This window comes from Alternaria ethzedia (genome assembly GCF_023757985.1).
Source record: "Alternaria ethzedia strain BMP 0044 chromosome Unknown scaffold_23, whole genome shotgun sequence".
Lineage (NCBI taxonomy): Eukaryota > Fungi > Ascomycota > Dothideomycetes > Pleosporales > Pleosporaceae > Alternaria > Alternaria ethzedia.
This window is the reverse complement of record NW_026056216.1, coordinates 264622-282001: the sequence shown is the minus strand read 5'-3', so window position 1 is coordinate 282001 and position 17380 is coordinate 264622. Positions and strand designations below refer to the sequence as shown.

General features: G+C 53.7%; 4 protein-coding genes across 4 annotated transcripts; 3 read left to right on the top strand and 1 right to left on the bottom strand.

Moving 5' to 3' along the window:
* Positions 1-446: 446 nt before the first annotated feature.
* On the top strand, positions 447-1543 carry J4E87_007929 (uncharacterized protein; the record flags this gene model as incomplete). The annotated part of the gene is made up of 4 exons (XM_049379522.1): positions 447-511; positions 560-654; positions 720-1408; positions 1457-1543. The coding sequence occupies 4 exons, from the start codon at positions 447-449 to the stop codon at positions 1541-1543; spliced, it is 936 nt and encodes a 311-aa protein (XP_049230750.1).
* A 424-nt stretch (positions 1544-1967) lies between these two features.
* Positions 1968-4459, top strand: J4E87_007928 (uncharacterized protein; the record flags this gene model as incomplete). Its single annotated transcript, XM_049379521.1, has 4 exons — positions 1968-2791; positions 2840-3112; positions 3163-3220; positions 3272-4459. The coding sequence occupies 4 exons, from the start codon at positions 1968-1970 to the stop codon at positions 4457-4459; spliced, it is 2343 nt and encodes a 780-aa protein (XP_049230749.1).
* Positions 4460-11024: 6565 nt separating this feature from the next.
* Positions 11025-12096, bottom strand: J4E87_007927 (uncharacterized protein; the record flags this gene model as incomplete). The annotated part of the gene is made up of 2 exons (XM_049379520.1): positions 11025-11689; positions 11736-12096. The coding sequence occupies 2 exons, from the start codon at positions 12094-12096 to the stop codon at positions 11025-11027; spliced, it is 1026 nt and encodes a 341-aa protein (XP_049230748.1).
* A 347-nt stretch (positions 12097-12443) lies between these two features.
* On the top strand, positions 12444-14108 carry J4E87_007926 (uncharacterized protein; the record flags this gene model as incomplete). The annotated part of the gene is made up of 1 exon (XM_049379519.1): positions 12444-14108. One exon carries the CDS (start codon positions 12444-12446, stop codon positions 14106-14108), a length of 1665 nt encoding a protein of 554 aa, XP_049230747.1.
* Positions 14109-17380: the final 3272 nt, after the last annotated feature.

The following is a 17380-nucleotide window of genomic DNA, read 5'->3' as shown; positions in this document are numbered from 1 at the left end:
CCGCAGATGACGTCCCGAGCATGTCTGACATAGATGGACGACGGGGATGGAGCGGCAGCCCGGCATCGGGCGGGTGAGGAAGATGCATGCAGTGTTACCGCGAATATATGTAGAGGTGGTGTAGGGATGGTGTTCGACAGGGCGTTGCATCCACGAATAATCAGCTCGACCTCATCAAACACCACTCGCGAACTGCCACGTTGATGGGCAGCCCAGATCCCCCACGATGCTACCATGCGCGCATCTCCTTTCGCGACCCGGTGAGATACAGAAAGGTGTTGGTGGTGTTGCACGCTCAACGAATGGCAGGCGGGGAAGCGCGTTAGACTCAAGCAGGTGAGAACGCAGATCGGCTAGCACTAGCGTCGAACGCGCTTCGGCTCTCTATCGCAGGCGCCGTGCTTGCAGATGCCGAACGACCTACAACCATCATCGTTGCTCTCGAGATGCCGTTGTCCGTCTCTGCGTCGGCTCTCCCGTCGTTTCGGAAGCAGCATCTTCTCGTCGAGTTGTGAGTCGAGGCACACGGCTAGCAGCGGCGCTTCCTAACTCTGCACAGCACCCGTCTGCGCTATGCACAGCTGGATGGCGTTTTCTTGAGCATCACGCCCGGCGACCCAACACTGTGGGTAGGTGTAATATTCGTGCGAAAAGGTAGGCTGTTCTATAGGGCTACGCCACGGCGTTGCGTTCCTTGCAACGTTATTCACGTTTGACAGGACCATATGCGCCTGCAGTCTTACGCTTCCAAATCTCCTTCCCACCCAGCTATCCTACTATACCCCCCCTCGTGACCTTTTCTACCGATGTCTTTCACCCGCTGCTCACGCCACTTACCACGTATACTTACACGACTGGCTCCGCCGACACGGATACCGTCAGTGCCACGGATGAGGAACGGCTGCCACCGGGAGGCTTCAGTCTCCGGCACGGCTTCCCGCACTGGTTCGGCAGAGCTCGAAGATCTGTACCGAATTCTCGCGATGTCAGTGGATCTTCAAATGCTATTCCCGCGCGATCCGACTCCAATGTCGCATCTGGCGTCCTCGGGGCTTCTCAGTCTACTGCGGAGTACTCCATTGTGCGCATGATAGAGTACATCCGCTCAACCTTTAGTGAGGAGTCAATATTGGACTCACTTCCGCTAGAGGCTGCTGCGAATCCAGGTGCGTATCATGCATGGCGGGCGCACCGCGCTCCGATATTGCAATCACAACAGTCAGACCGAGCAACTCCAAGTCCCGACCCTTCCACAACGGACAAGTCCGAAGGTTCATCTGCATTGGGACGTAATCGCCGACCTGGAGAGTGGAACTGGGAGGGGGTCTGGGAGGAACGTGTAAGAAAAGCAGTCAAGGCTAGTATATCGGAACCAGTCCTGTTCGGCGCTGGCGCTGGAGAAGACATTGTAGGTCGCAGCCATATCTGACTAAGCCACTGCTTACTTATATGATAGATTCGCTTTCGCGAGGCGGACGATGAGATGCACGAGAAGATGAAAAGGCATTTAGAAGTGGCTGCCGCCCAACTGGGCGAGGCGTAATGGGAGGACAGTTTGGATTACAGTCCGCATCAAATATCTGGTAGAAGCTATGCGTTGCCGTCCAGAAGCTAAGCATGAATTTGAACGCGTCTTGGTGCGAGTTCTTGATACGATTGTCTTTTTTCAACAGTAGGAAGGAGCATCGTAAGTTTGTTGACGCGCCCACCTCGCACCTTCCCGGCTTGTAACAGTGCCTCTCACCTTTAAACCTCACCTCACCGTTGGACTTCCAACGTCTGTTCGCACATCCACTCTACATCTCAACTTGGGCATTGCCTACTCTTCTTATCTATCTCCCAGATTCCGTTTGCTACCTGACGTCACTGTTGACAGCAAGGCCACGCGTTCTCAAGAAATTCGAGGTGACTGAGAGCGCGCCGCGGTGACTGGGCTTTTATTTGTGCCTAATTGGGACGCGTCCATAATGATCACAACAACAACAGCTGGCAGCGTCTTTCTGGACCGCGCGCCTCCCTGCCCACCTCCCCTCCACATCCAGAAGAAGTCGCGAAAAGCTACTTTTCGAAGGCGAATATTTCGTAAGTCAACTCCTACCTACAGCGACGATCAGTACGTGTTCGGTCCGCTAGACGACATCATCGACGAGATCAAGAGCGATATCTGGGAGTCACCGCACGACTACAGCTTCAACTCATCCGTCTTTGATTGGGCGCAACCGCTCAGGGCACCTTTGTCGTGGACCGTAACACCTCTGCCTGTTTGTCGCGCTCCGGGCGATCAACCTCTGACGGTACGCAAGAACAGAAACAGTCGATCCTCGGCCTCAGGATCCAGTTTTGGAGATCAGATGGCGTTCTCGCGCAAGAACAGCCATGTCGAGCCCGAAAACGGCGACCCAGTACGTTCTATGCCTACCACTGCACTTACCCCTTGGCCGTTGATCGATGTGGCGTCGAGCGAGGCTGCGCACCCTCTCTTCGTCGCCGACAGCGCTGAACACATGAACGCGCAGCAGGCTCTCGAGAAGGCGATCAGCAACACTGAAGGTCACGCCGAACCCCTGAAGCGGCGCATGTCGTCAAAGCTTCGATCGTTTACCAGTGGTCTACCTCTCCTACGCCGCCACAACACTGGAGAGACTAGCGCTGGTATTAGCGATATACCGGGTGCAACGTCGCCAACAGCAGCTACAGCGCTCGCGGCTCACGAAGAGACTGAAGAAGGCTCAGAGGTGCAGCATCCGGACGATGAAGCTGTCGGGGCTTACCTGCTACGAAACGCCCGCAAGTACGTGAACATCTGCGAAGCTATGCAACAGTCACTGATATGATCCAGCGGTAACGAGTTCACCTCCATCATAGGATGTATCTCAAAGCGCATTCCTTCCCCGACTGACTTTGACCATGAGGCTTCGGAGGCACAGGTGTCAGACTTGACCTCCCATTTGCCAACAACCCTGCGCCCAGCGGTTAGACTGTTTCCTGAGGTCAAGCTTCTCACCGAGGATTACCAAGACATCGGCGTTGCTATCGAGATCGAGGGTGTCCTGCACAACCGAAAGCCTCTGCCCGACACCGGTATTGATGTGATCTTCGTGGTAGACAACGGGTAAGTGCCTGCATGGCGGGATCCACGATGCCAGCTGACATTCTGTACAGTTACTATGTGACTCCGGCTTGTCTCGAGAGGTCGCTGGATGCGGTTAATGGAGCCTTGGTAAACCACCATCGTTGATGTCGCTCATAAGCAATCTACTAACCTTTTTAGTATCATCTTGGCGGCGAGGATCGCGTGGCGCTTTACACTACTCACTGCACCCACCGTGATGTCACCGGAAACAGGCCAGAAGTGCTTTATGCACTTCGACCCGTCTGTACGGAAGTCGATGAGATCTTTCAGGATTTGACGTCTAGGATCGCGCACTCTGGTTCGCAAGTCTGGCATCCGCCTCGTCCGAACCCCTCCATGACTGATGTCATCCTTGGCATCGCGAGATCCATGCAGGGCGAGCACCTCAAGGCCGGTCGAACTCATGTCATCGTGCTGTCTCCTGCAGCCCATGTCTTGCACGATGTATCGAAGTCCTTTCCGGATATCTACATTCACCGCATCAATCCTGCGCTGCTCCCATATCGCCGCGAACCAGAGTTCCAGGATACCATCTGTCTTAAAGACTGCTGCAAGAACGTTTTCGCCAGCAACTGGTCCAAGTACCAATCCACGTCCGGTCGCATCAAGCGTATCTTGAAGAATGCTCGGTCTGAGAAGCCTGTTGGCGAACTGTTTGACTTTACGGTCGAACTCCGGACTAAGGCAGGTTGTGAGATTCTCTTTGTCTGTGGAGACAAGGAGATTCGCCGATTGTTTCCAGGACAAGTGCACACCCTCTTCGTCTGGGTCCGCATCAACAAGGCTGAGACTCAGGGCGTTAACCTCAACTCTGACAACCCCATTCTCAACTCATGCCTTGACGCCAACGGACTGAGACAGGAGCTGCAGAACTGTGTCCGTGCAGGTGCCACCAAGGTAAACCCTCTTGAAGTGCAGCTACTGCATCGCAGCTCACTTCACCCGACGCGATCTTGGATGTACACGGAGGCTCAGCTCATCCTCACTCGCGAGCTTGGCGGGCTGGCACCTCTCCTGGATACATCCATGGAGTTTTTCAAGCGTCAGCTTTTCTGCAACCTTTCTCGAGTGTCGGCGGACGAAGCTAAAGTTGTGGCTGAAGCGACTCTTAACACCCTCCCCAAGGATCATGAACAAGCAAAGATGCTGCTGGAGAGCATGTCGCAGGAGATCGAGCTTCACTTGGCGATCCGCAAGTATGAGAAGGAATACCGACAGAGGCTCCCGCTGTGCCCCGGTCCCACCGACGTGGAAGCATCTCACAAGTGGCTTCACGAGCTGTGGGCTCGTAGGAGGAACAAGCGCAGCGGCTCAGACGTGGCCTGATGCCTGTCCGCGAGCATATCGGTGATTCATCAAACCACGGTGGTGAAGGTTGGTGGTGGCTGTCAGCGCCTTTGTTTTTGGCTCGAAGCTGATGGCCAGAGGGTGGAGGAGGATACTGGCGATGTATGTGTTGGAGCAGCGAATCTCGCTTTCGACTTTGGTCCATTGAAGGCGAGTACGATCTGGAACGATCTGTAGGATACACTTCTGGCTATCACGTTCTGGATCATCTTCCACGAGGCGCGGAGGAAGCCGCAGGCTGCCCTGGAAAGCCCAGGCCACACCATCCCAGAATGGTTCGCTGGGGGAATTTCTTGGGCCCCGGATCTTCTACGGTCCCAATATTACGATGTACAAACACTATTAGATTATACCCCAGTGCGAACCATGAGCATCAAACGAGAGATCATCCTGCATACGAGATTGCAAATCTCCTCGTGCTGTTAATCGCCGAGCCGAATGACGTTTGCGTTTTTGCTTTTTCGTTTCATCTCATATGCAGGTCGTCGTTTCTTTCTAGAAGGAGAAGCCCCCGGTCGAACTCGGCTGAACACCCTCATATCCGCGGCAGGGCTCGGAAGTGGGCAAAGAAGGCTGAGAAAAAGCAAGACGATGGTGCACCGGAGTATGCTCCGTCCACCAACCAGCCTACATTCTGCGGCTCGATCGCGAGAGGGTTCGAAGGCCATTTCGCGGTTCACCGCTACCGCCGCTTAAACTGCACGATGCTAGCCTTGCATGTACATACGAAGCTGAGATACGAAAAACAAAAGAATACATGCACGATGCACCAGTGCACGCGATCCCTGAGCAGCCCAAATTTTTTCATGATTCCGTTCCCACAAAACGCAACACCATCGTGCATACATGCAGCAGCTCACAGACGCGCGCAAAGGCACAGACTGCAGACGTAGACAGGGTAAAAGCAGGTGCGCGCATTTACCACCCAAGGCCTAGTTTTGTCCATGTGCATGCTCGTCTCTTCCGATAATCGCGTGCCGCTCCCAGGAACAAGCACAATTACCCTGACTTTGGCGCCAGCGTATTAGGTCGCTGGGCAGCCCGGGAAGTTGCTCCGGCGCCCGGCAGCCAGTTACGCGTGGTAGTCGGACGAGCCGGTGTATGTAGGGATAAGGTTTGGGGCTAGCGAATGTGACGGGCAGAATTGACCTGACCTGACCTTGTACGTAGGATGGATGCCCAATGGCTGCTTTGGGGTAATGGGAATGGGAATGGGGGGTTTGGCGAAGCTTGAATACGGATGGGCATCGTACGATGGGCGTGGTACTGGTAGGGGGGAAGATGGGCGAAGGGTATCCTGGGTAGCGTGGTGCGCGTTGGTTTAGTGCGTGGGTGGGTTGCATTGGTTTTGAGATGGTGAGATGGTACCTACCGGTGATGTATGTAGGTGTTTGCAAGGAAGCTGTGTATGCAGATGGTTGGGGGTGAGAAGATTGCATGAAGCTCTCACCGCAAGAAAGTGATGTACGATGCATTGACCGAGAAGAGTAAGAGCATCGTATTGTTGTTCTGTTATGCAGAGATAACGTGAGCGGTCTCGTTATACTGACATTGTCATTTACCTTATGCATTCGCTACTCGAGAAGTGGCTGCACGGAAATGTTCAATCACGAGTGCTGCAATGAAGGGTACGGGTCTCCATGTGTATTGGGTAGAATTAGAAACTAGCTATACAGATCCTATATACAAGAGAATTGTTTCTGTAGTGCAGTGAACAAGTAACAGCACAAAGTGGGATATTCTAATGTGTATAACGCTTCAAGCAAGACGCCCCAGTAAAACTGCTGGAAGAGTGAGACATGAGAGATGCGTGGTGGAACGCTTCGTTCGACATTGGGCGGAGTCGTTATGATAGACCGTTGTACTCAGACTTAGGAGATATGATTGTCGCGTGGAGTGTATCGACAGGCGACAAACCAAACCTCCAAAGAGACATGCTGCATGCAAAGCCGTGGCCAAAGCCAAAGGAAAAACCTCAAAACTTCGTCCCCACATCCTCAGGACCCCATCTCGAAACCCGTCCTACCCTCCGCGAGATGGAATCGCGATATCCAATCCCAAGCCCAACGCCTTTCTTCTTCTTCGGACTCGCTGTCTCGTCTCTCATATCACTCATGCTGTTCACTTTGGCAAGAAGACTCATTCTCGGCCCTTCGAAGCTCTTGTTAGAATTGACCATGAAGTTCGTCTGCACCGTCAAGGGCGAAGACGAAGGAGAAGAGTAATGGTTGTGAGGCGGTACCATGAGTTGACCCGTGCCAGCCAAGGGTGTCTTGCGGCGGAGTTGAATCAGAGAGCGTTTCTTGAGGGGAGGCGGAGGAGTGAGATTCGGTCGCGGTGGAAGAGCGAAGTGGTGGAAAGGTGGTGTTGGCGGGCGCGAGGACATGAGACTGGATGAGCCGTTGGATGTGCGCTTTATCTCTTCCCAACCTTTGTTCCGGGGCGCGGAGGTGGTTGTTGGTGTTGGAGATGATGGTCGGACGGAGTATGTGGATTGAGTTATTGTTTTGTCGCTATCTGCTCGCTCCGAATGCGGTGGTGATGGGATGTTGGTTGAAGGGAGCGAAGTGTATGCGTATCGGTCGTCTTTAAGTGTAGGAAAGAGGATGCTACCAGTTGACCGAGGTGGTACAACTGCCAACGAACTTGCGGCTGCTATGCTTGGTAGTGACATTTCGTCATCCGACAGTATCGTAGACAACATCGGTCGCAATGGCGTCCTGCTTACGGGTGCTGGCGCATATACATGTACCATCACTGAATCCGGTGTTTCCGATCTTACATCGACTGGCAGAAGAAGATCATGTTCGATCGGGTCTGGAAGAGGGTCGTCCGCGTGTCCCTCCCTAATAGAAGCTAGGATCTTGCTCGCTCGACGCCAGGAAGGAGATATTGGTGGGACGTTTCTCGATTCGGAATCTGGCGAAGGACAGGCACGAAGGCTCCTTAGAGACCTTTGGCTCTTGACACTGCTTCGTCTTGAAGACACCGAATGACTACGCTTCAAGCTGCAGCTATTCATGATTGGACTTATAGTCGGCGATGGAATGACATGGTCGCGGAAGAGTGGTGTCAGAGACGCCGGCACGGGAGGAAGAGGTCTTTGCGGACCTGCAGCATAATCTCCCACCGCCGCAACAAGATCAGACCCAGGATCGCTCGGCGAGGTAATCGCATCGCTACCTCTCCAGTCCCTAAAGGGGTCTTTGAAGGGGTCTTCGGGATCCCTAAATGGGTCTTCTCTCCATGGGTTGCCAGGGTCGCTGTAGTTCTGCGCAATGTTGAGCCAACCACGAGGATCGTACTCGCGAGAGTTCTTTGGCACGCGAGGTGGTGTTCTACTTCCAGTTGACGGCAACCCACTTGCTCCACCAGACATGAGTGCATCGTTCGATCCACTGCCACTGCCACCGCTACCATTCTCGCCAAGTGAAGGATCGTACAACCACGCAACTCCAGGGTAAACACCGGACGAGCCACCGCTTCCACGCTTTGCCGTATGCATAGCATGATAGCGGCGAGCGACGAAGATCGCGGCGACTATCGCAAGTAGAATACCAGCTGTACTTCCTATAGCGACCCCGGCAGTCTCCTCTGGCGTTAGTGGCTTCGAGGGTGGAGCTGCAGCGACCTCTGTCTCGGTAGCACTGCTGGTGGGCGCGTTGGTCAAAGTTCGGGTCCTCAGGGTAGTGTCGTACGTGTTTGTAGACATCGAGCTTGTGCGTGAGCTGAGAACCGAGCTCTCAGTCCCCGTCTTCGTCTTCGTCACAAAGCCGCTGAGCGACGTAGGAGTAGAGAGAATAGCGGACGTGGTGGTGGATAAGAGAGGACTCAATGTAAAAACGTCGCGCAAGGTACCTGATCTGCTTGCAAGAGAAGTGCTGACAATGCTAGTCGGAACTAATGATGCGCCAGGAGTGGAAGTCTGACCAGTGGCGCTAGAAGTGGAGCTGTTCGTCCACCCTGTAGGTGCCGTCGGAAGCGAAGGTTCAAGCGGGAATGGTACAAGTCCCAAGTCAACGGAAGACGACGCAGGAATTCCTGAAGCGGGGGTTGATTGCGCAGTTGTTGGATCGCTCCCCCAAAGTGGTGCATCTGAGATCTCCGCCGCCTGACTAGATGTCGCAGTACTCAAGATCTGACTAGTCTTCGACACGACGAAGGTTTGTGTAAAATAGCCAGATAAGCCAAGAGATGACGGAATCGTAGCAGTGCTTGCGAGGCTGCTTGCTGCCGAGTATGTGGTTGCGAAAGCCAACGAGGAGGAGACGGTGCCGTTCCCTGGTGCCGGCGGAGATATGTACCCAGTTGTTTGCGCCGACGTAGTAGCAATCGTGCTTGTTGGCCTTGTCATGTTGCCGTTAATTGGATTAATGGGGATGGGTTGCGGTCGTGTCATGGTTGAAGAAGCAGTCTTATCGGGATTGGTAGATGCAGAAGTCGTGACGCTGCCACTCGAAGTCGGGCTGTCGATCCGGAAGCTGGTAGATTGAATAGGTGCGGTTACATTCGATGCAGAAATCTCGTTCTTTGTTACGCTGGGCTGAGCAGAGCTTGATGGCATGCCCGCGATCACTGAGCTCATCGAAGCTGCCAAGGACGCTGTTGTAGAAGGGGTGCCCGTCGGAAAGAGTGAACCACTGGAGAGAGTCGGAATTGATGAGGAATCAATCACACTGCTTTCGAGATGGGCTGAGGCGGAAGGGGTTGATGCCGGCGTGTTAAGTGGTGCATTGTCCTGACCCGATGGCAGATTGGCGTATCCTGTTAAAGCAGACGATTGTGCTGGTTCAGATGCGACACTGATTGATGTGGCCGCGTCTGCGATGGAAGTCGGAGATGCGAGGCTACTGCTTCCACTTCCAATGACAGCGGGAGCGGAGCTTGATGCCATCCAGCTATTGAGACTAGATATAGAGTGCTGAAGTAGTCCTGTAGCCTTTGTAGGCTCACTAGTGACCTGTCCTTGTGAAGAGGCCGAGGGAATAGACTTGATTGATGTGATAGCAGTAACATCGACGGTGGAGGTCGAAGATGAAGACTGCGAGGTCTGCGAAGGAATCATCACCAGGCTTGATACAGCCGTTGGAGAGACCGGGACGGAGTATGTACTGGAAGGCAGAGGGATGCTTGACGCTCGTGATGAGTCCGCAATCACCCATGTTGTAGACGGTGTGGATGTACTCGCGGTCGACTTGACGTCCGAAGTGACTGGTAAGACCTGAACTGTGGACGATGCGCGCGTAGAAGAAGAAGCTCCTACTGGAATCGAAGATGCTTGAACAGATATGGATGTCTGTATTTGATCGATCAACGAGATGGATGATGATGCAGATAGCTGCTGCGTTCCTGTGATGATAAGGGATGTCGCCGCCGACTCGCCCGCCGCAGAAGATATCGCAGGCGCGCTGCTACTTGCGCTACCATATGAGCTTGTTGTTCCATCTGAGTCTTGTTTCGTTGGATTTGGCTGGCGAGAGGAGCTAGTAATCTGGATAGTGGCTGTTGACGGCGCGTTGATCTCGGACTTCGACGTCGTAATAGAGTCGACTGTCGTAGAAGTGTAGAGCGTCGATGTAGCTGATGTGCTTAGGCTTGTTGAAATTATCTCTGATGTGCTCGTAACATTGCGAAAATGCAAATCGCGCCGTGGAATTATAGGAGATCTCTCGTTGGTGAGATGAGTATTAGAGAGGCTTGCAGCTGTATAACATGAGTAAGTGCAACCATCTACCAGCTCTCCACTTACTCTTTGAACCTGATTCAACATTACTCGCAACTACCAAAGATGCAGTGCAACACGCGAACAGAACACGCTCGAACCAACCCATTGCATGCTCACGAGATCTGAAACGAATGACTAGAGGAAAGCAAAGCAGAGTAACAACAACGAGGCGGAGGCAGCACGGCAGATACCCGGAGATGATGAAACAGACAACAAAGAGGCAACATATAACTATTGAATTCCGCGCCTCGTGCCCAAGGCCGTGGTCCTTCGTACGGTTGCACTTTGTTCGGACCGAGTTGGGTTAGGCGCGAAATGTACCTTGCATGGGTGCTGTAGGAACTGGGGCTGAGTCCACACACCTTGCCTACAACCCCGAGAATACTCACTGCATCAGCTATGATTAGCTCAGGATTCCGGCTGTGGCGCTCGATCGTTCGCATATTGTGTATCAGCCGCCCGATCGTTTATAACAGTTGTCAGAAGTGGGCATTTTGGTTGCATTACCCATGATGTGCTGCGCAAAATACCTTCTATTGACTTCGCTAAATTGACAGAAGAAGCGCTGCTGACTGCCGACCCCGAATATTGACGTGGCGCAGCCCTCTCCAACCTCTGCCACCTCAACGGCGTCTGTGCCGCTGATTCGGCTGCGCGGAAAAATTCCAACGAACCTCTCGAGATTGCGGCGGGGCGTTGCTGGTTGGAACATGCAGTTCTCACTGACGCTGCTGGCCCCAGGCGGTTGGAACGGGTACGCTCCGTACCGCCCGTAGGAACTGCCGCTCTTCCCTGTCATCACCGTGTCGAAGGAATCGTTCATGCGCCGGTGGAGCCATCACCGGTGACGACCTTGGCTTGGCTATCTCGAATGAGCTCCCCGATCCAAAGAGGCAGTGCTCGGATAATGGGAGTAATCGCTGGGCCAAGAATCAGTTGCCCACTCTTGACTGAGACTATCTGGTTCACCATGGCCTCGGCTACGTCTTCTGGCTCCAGGATGTTTGCGCGCACGCTTTTCAGCCCCGCCGCAAGTGCCTCGTGTGAGGTGATTGCTGACTTGGTCCAGTTGGGATGGACCATGGAGGTCTGGATCGTTGGACACTTGTACCGATGCTTAATCTCTTGGGTTAATCCTTCGTGGAAGGCTAGAAGCGCCGCCTTGGTGGCACTGTAATCCACAGCACCTGCGAGAGCGACGAAGGAAGCAAGACTTGCGACGCCCATGATGTGGCCTTTCTTCTTAGCAAGCATGTCTGGCAAAAACTCTTGGACGGTACTCCAGTGACTCAGAAGATTGATGTCGAACATTCTGTTGAGATTGGCTTGAGGAATGTCTTTGACGGTCCACGCGTTACCGATGCCAGCATTGTTGATTAGTATTGATGGTGAGCCCAAGTCGGAACGTATGGCTTCCGCCGCCTGATGGATGTTGTCTCGCGATGTAATGTCACATTTGTAGTATCGTACGAGGGCAAGCTCATCTAAGATCATTAGCTTGAAACACGGCGATTCTATGCCGCAGCGTACCTTTGGTAAAGATTTCTGACAGGGGGCTAACGTCCAGAACCGCAACCTTGATGCCATGGGAGGTGAGCTTCTTGACCACACAGCCTCCAATGCCCGCCGAACCACCTGTGACTACAGCGACTTCATTCTTCCAGTCCCAAATAGACTTGTCGGTCCTCCAGATCCATCGCCTTTCGGCAAATCGATTGAGCGCCGAGTTGAAGTCTACAAGGGCCCATATCGGCAACGCCCACTTGAGGTAGTAATGGAGGGTTACGAGCTGACTGCTGGAGAGACCGAGTTTCCCACCAAGTCTGAAGTACTCGGGTTTGGCGACTCTGAGCAGCACGGCTGCCAGTGTGAGCAAGGCACATCGGATCATGATGGGGCTGGTAGATGGGGCGAAAGGGTTTATTGAAAATGGGGGCTGATGGGGGTCGAGGCAGGTACTATGCAGGTACTGATACGAAGTTTGGGGGCTTCCAAGAAAGGGCGGAAGATAGGCAGACGATTGAACGCCTGTCCAAGGCAGCAGTAAATACCCAAGAAGTCATATGTACTTTTGAGGTTTGCTGGGTACCGAGGCATGTAGGACTAGCCTGGACAAGCGTTGTAGATCATGTATCGGAACTGGGGCCGCCATTCGCTAGTCCCGCGACGCGATATTGACGATTGAAATATACAGGATTGAACATATCTTCCTAACGACGCCACCTTCGCAATCAACGCATGTCGTTCGCTCGTCCGTACAGTCTCAGCGGTACGCTTACGCCGTTTCTGTATCCCGCCTTCCTCCACGTGCCACTTGCCTCGGCAGCGCGCAGATGTCCACTCCGCAAACGATTCCCGCTACAGCTCAGATGCAACTCCACGGCTGCCAAGCAGTCCGACGCGGACCCGAATGCGCAATCTTCGCGGTTAGATCCCACGGCGGACGACTATTCCCTCACGCCTTTTGCCGACCGATGCATCCTCACGGTTGAAGCTGGTGGCGGCGGCCACGGCTGCGTCTCGTTCTTGCGGGAAAAATACATTGAAGAGGGGCCTGCCAATGGCGGCGATGGTGGCAGTGGAGGAAATGTCTATATCCAAGCAGTCCGCGGCGAAACGTCGTTACATAAGCTTGCGAGACGGCGACAGATCAAGGCGGGCAGAGGGCGCAATGGACAGGGCAAGGTCAAAGGTGGCGAGCGGGGCACCGACGTCCTGATCACGGTGCCTGTGGGGACTATCGTGCGCGAGCTACAAAGACATGACCCGGTGGCGATAATGGAGGAGGAGCACTGGAAAATGGAGCAGGATGAAGAAATGGAGGAGTTGGAGGAGGGACAACCCAGCTACAGGAGAGATCGATGGCTGGTTTACCCCGGCACTATACCCTCAGAGCTGAGCAGGATCAAGTTTCCCAAGCTCCCTCCACCGCGAAGATCGCATCTCGCAGCCCTCGAGCCGGAAGCGCCCATGTGGCTGGACTTGGACAAGCACATGGAGACGCCTATGCTGATTGCAGCCGGAGCGATGGGCGGCCTGGGCAACCCACACTTTATGACGCCGTTCAACAACAGGCCGAAGATGGCTACGCGCGGAGACGAAGGCCTGAAGATATCACTACAACTAGAATTGAAGATTCTTGCGGACCTGGGACTGGTCGGGCTGCCCAACGCTGGTAAGAGTACGCTCCTCCGGGCCCTGAGCAACAGCCGTGCGCGAGTCGGCAACTGGGCCTTTACAACACTCCAACCAAACGTCGGCACCGTCGTTCTGGATGACCACAAGGGGCGGCCACTCGTCAGGTCACGCAGACCAAATGGAGAGCTGCGAGAGAACTTTACCATTGCCGATGTGCCGGGCCTGATCGAAGATGCGCATCTAGACAAAGGGCTCGGATTAGGCTTCCTGCGACACATTGAGCGCGCCGCAGTCCTCGCCTTCGTCATCGACCTCTCCGCCGGTGATGCTGTCGCAGCGCTCAAGCTGCTCTGGCGCGAAGTATCCGAGTACGAGACGCTGCGCGGAAAGGAACTCAACGCCGAGACAGAGCGCAGAATGGTCACATACACGCCCGCTGGTAAAGCACCACCAAGCGACGCATCCGACCTCCTCGACTCGCCGCATCTGGATCCTTCGCCGAAGCCTCTTCCCTTCCTGAGCACAACCCCGATCTCGTCGAAGCCGTGGTTCGTTGTTGCGACAAAGGCCGACTTGCCGGATACGCAGGCCAACTTTGAGGCTCTTCGTGCGTATCTGGAGGAGGTGAGCAAGGGCGCGCAACCCCATCCTAGCAACCGCAAGCATGCGTGGCGGCGCAACGTGCAGACTGTGCCGATTAGTGCGATACTTGGTGAGGGTGTACAGGTCATTCCGCAGTTGGTGATGGACTTGTTGGAGGAGTAGATGTGTGTAGCAATGATACCCTTGTCTCCTCTCGGAATATCTCAATGTTGTTTGGAATGTGAGCGCTTCATCTTGGGGACAGGCCCAATGAATTTTCGCGGTATTGTTTCCAATCGGCCACTTGCCCTACACATACATACTGATATGCCAAAAAGAATCCGTTCTCTGAGTCGCGTTGCACAGAAAGGGTTACTTGAAAATATACATCTCGTCACGAGGCTGTTATTGCAGAGCATCACATTTAACTGCGGGTTATACGTTAGCGCTCATCATTATTTCTGGCATGCGCATTGCGTCCTAAGTACATGTGCAGTTGACTTGGAATTTGGAAGGCGCGACCGTGACGACCATGTTGAAGCGCTACTTCCTAATGCGCAGTTCCGCGAAGCGCAAGTGGGGTGGAGGGGTAAACATCACAGTCAATACCACTTGCCTGGCTTTCTCACACACTTGTATCCTCTCTCCGTCATACTGTCGCATCACTGCGCGCCTCGAAACTAACTTTCATCTCATTTCAAGACAGCAGATTGCTTTCCATGCATGTCGTGCACTGAGAGACTTCAGATGCAATTCCCTAAGTACTTCCAAATCATGCAGAGAGCTGACAACCAAGGTCGACAACTAGGGAAGGACATCGCGAACAGCACCAGCGAATCCGGCGATATCGAAGATCGCTGGAAGCATATCCGACAGGTCCAACTGTAACGCGCTGAATTCAAGTGCTGATCTTACCAGCAAGACAACTACGCAGCTGACAAGTGCATCCGAATAAGAACAAGTCGTTGCTGCCAGCTGTATACATAAATCTGCATACATTGCTTTGGCAGAAGAAAGAGATGGTGAATGATTTTGGGTGTCCCATGGGCTATCATGACGAATGGTCGCAATAGCAGATATGGCTGTCACAGCGGGCGAAGCCCGCCTATGATAGCCATTATGCAGCTCAGGACACGCACAGGTCACCCGATGCCATCTCAGTGCTTTGGTGGTTCGAGCGTGGTCCACTTCCAAGTTTTGTTGTTTCCGACCGCCACCGGCCCAGATCCAGCTTTTCGCGCGCCCCAGGGCGCAACGTCAAACGCTTCAGTATATGTATGGATCCATTTCCCTAACCTTCGCCTTCGGGCATTTGGTCAATTTGAAACGATACAGAGAAGATTAGCATGGCCCCTGCACTAAGGATGACACGCTCAATCAAAGAGAAGCTACCATTTTTTTGCTCTTCGATCTGACTCCTCCGCCAAATCGGTGCGTGGAGGCCCGGGTTCGAGTCGAGCCCTGCTCTTCTTTTTGCACTCTTTTTGCTGCGCAAGGGTCCAGCGACCTTTCTTCCCGCACAATAATGATCAAAACACCATTTCCTCTGCACTTCACATTTTGCTATCTTCGCAAACACAGATATCGCATTGCAAATCTCTTCAAGATATCCTATCTGCTCCGGCGCCAGATCCAGAGCAAAAAAACGGCAGCTTCTCTTTGATTGAGCGTGTCATCCTTAGTGCAGGGGCCATGCTAATCTTCTCTGGGGGGGCGCCGCTGCGCGGCAGGCTGGCAGAGGCGGCGGGCTCGCTGACGCTCGCCAGCCACCTCGCCCTGTACTCTGACTGTGTCGACTCAGCGTTGTCGCAGACCACGCCCTGGCAGCTACCATCCTAGTATTACCGCCTTTTGGGTTGTCGCGGCGCTGATGTAGGCGTCTGGATGAATCTTTTTGCGACAAGACATGCGAATAGAACCTTGGAAACCGGGCACTCAGTGCAGGCTCGCGGGCATAGCGCGTTCGTTGCAACCACTTTGCGCGCCTCTTCAGCGATATAGCGAAGTCACACTATCATGTTATCAGTGTCGAGTTGAAGGCCCTCTTTTTCGGAAGCACCCATAAAGGAACACAATCCATGAAAAGGTTAAACGCCTCACACATCACGTTTCTTGAGAGACGCCGCAGCGCTCAACGGGCTCGCACAGGATTTGGATTGCTCCCATCCCCGTACCAGCGGCAGTCAATATCGCAACACCTCTCTCGAGGTCTCGTTAATGCGGATTACCGAATCTGGCGTCAAAGCACGCTTGGAGTCAAACCTGGGATGCTTTCTATGCTGTTGTTCGCATAGCCCTGGCAACTACATACGTTGCAATCCTTCCTTTCAGGTATACACAGCGTCGATGTAGTCGCCCGGCGTAGATTTCGTTTGCGACGATACCTACCTATAAACGTTCTCGTACGTTTTCTCTCTTAGCTCTTGTAGGATCTAGATTGCTCATGTCTCTTGTCGGCGGCATCTCAAAGATACTGGCCCAGTTCCATGCATATCAGCCAAACGCCTCGAAAGTGTTTCTCACGGCCTAGTCCTGGGTACGGAGCCCCTGCCACTTCACTCCAGCATCCAGTGATTGGCGAGTGTAGCCACATCGTGGCCGGCCGCTACGCTTGTTGGCGGAATACCAGTGACGGGGCCGCAGTTCTTCGGTATCTAAGCCGTCAAGCCAGTCGACGAGCCGGTTGAGTCGTGCGATAGCTTCTCGGCTTTCCTATCCACCGCCAGCCAGGATCTTCCTCCCAATTTCTCGCCGTTTTGAATGCCACTGACTCTGGTGTCTAAACACTTTTGCCGCATACATCGCATGCGGATTTCTCGTTCTAGTAGGTATCAATGAGTCCTGGAACACTTCATACACTTCTGGGGATCTCCCTGACGCCCTGAAGATCCATGAGAACCTCCAGGCCCAGCCGTTACACACCTAGATACTCTCATATCGCTCTGCATTAACCCGATTCTGCCGCATACATAGCCTTGGAAATTTTTGATCTAATAGGTCTCGAGAGGCCCGGGAGCACTTCAAAGACTTCTGAGAATTTCCCTGACACCCCAGGAAACCGCGAGGCCCTCCAGGCTTAGCTGTTATATACCTAGGTAAGCTCGAATTGCTTTTCAAGAAACCGGTTTTGCCGCATACATCGCATGAGAAAGTTTCGTTCTTACGGGTAAAATAGAAGCTGAGAGCACTTCACCGTGTTCTGGAGATTTCTCTGACGACTTGGCAGCCATCGACATGCCCCGACATGTAGTACAGCACGAGGAGGCTTGCACTATGGTGCTAGAGCTCGCTGCCGCATTTGAGGCTTCAGAACAAGTCTGTGTTGACCAAATGGCCAAGACGGAGGCCGTTCAGGCCAAGTGCACCAGGTATGCACAGCTCCTTCGCGTTACGCTCTCACAGAACGTCAAGCTACGCTCTCGTGTGACTAGGATGAGCGCCTTCTTGAGTCAGTT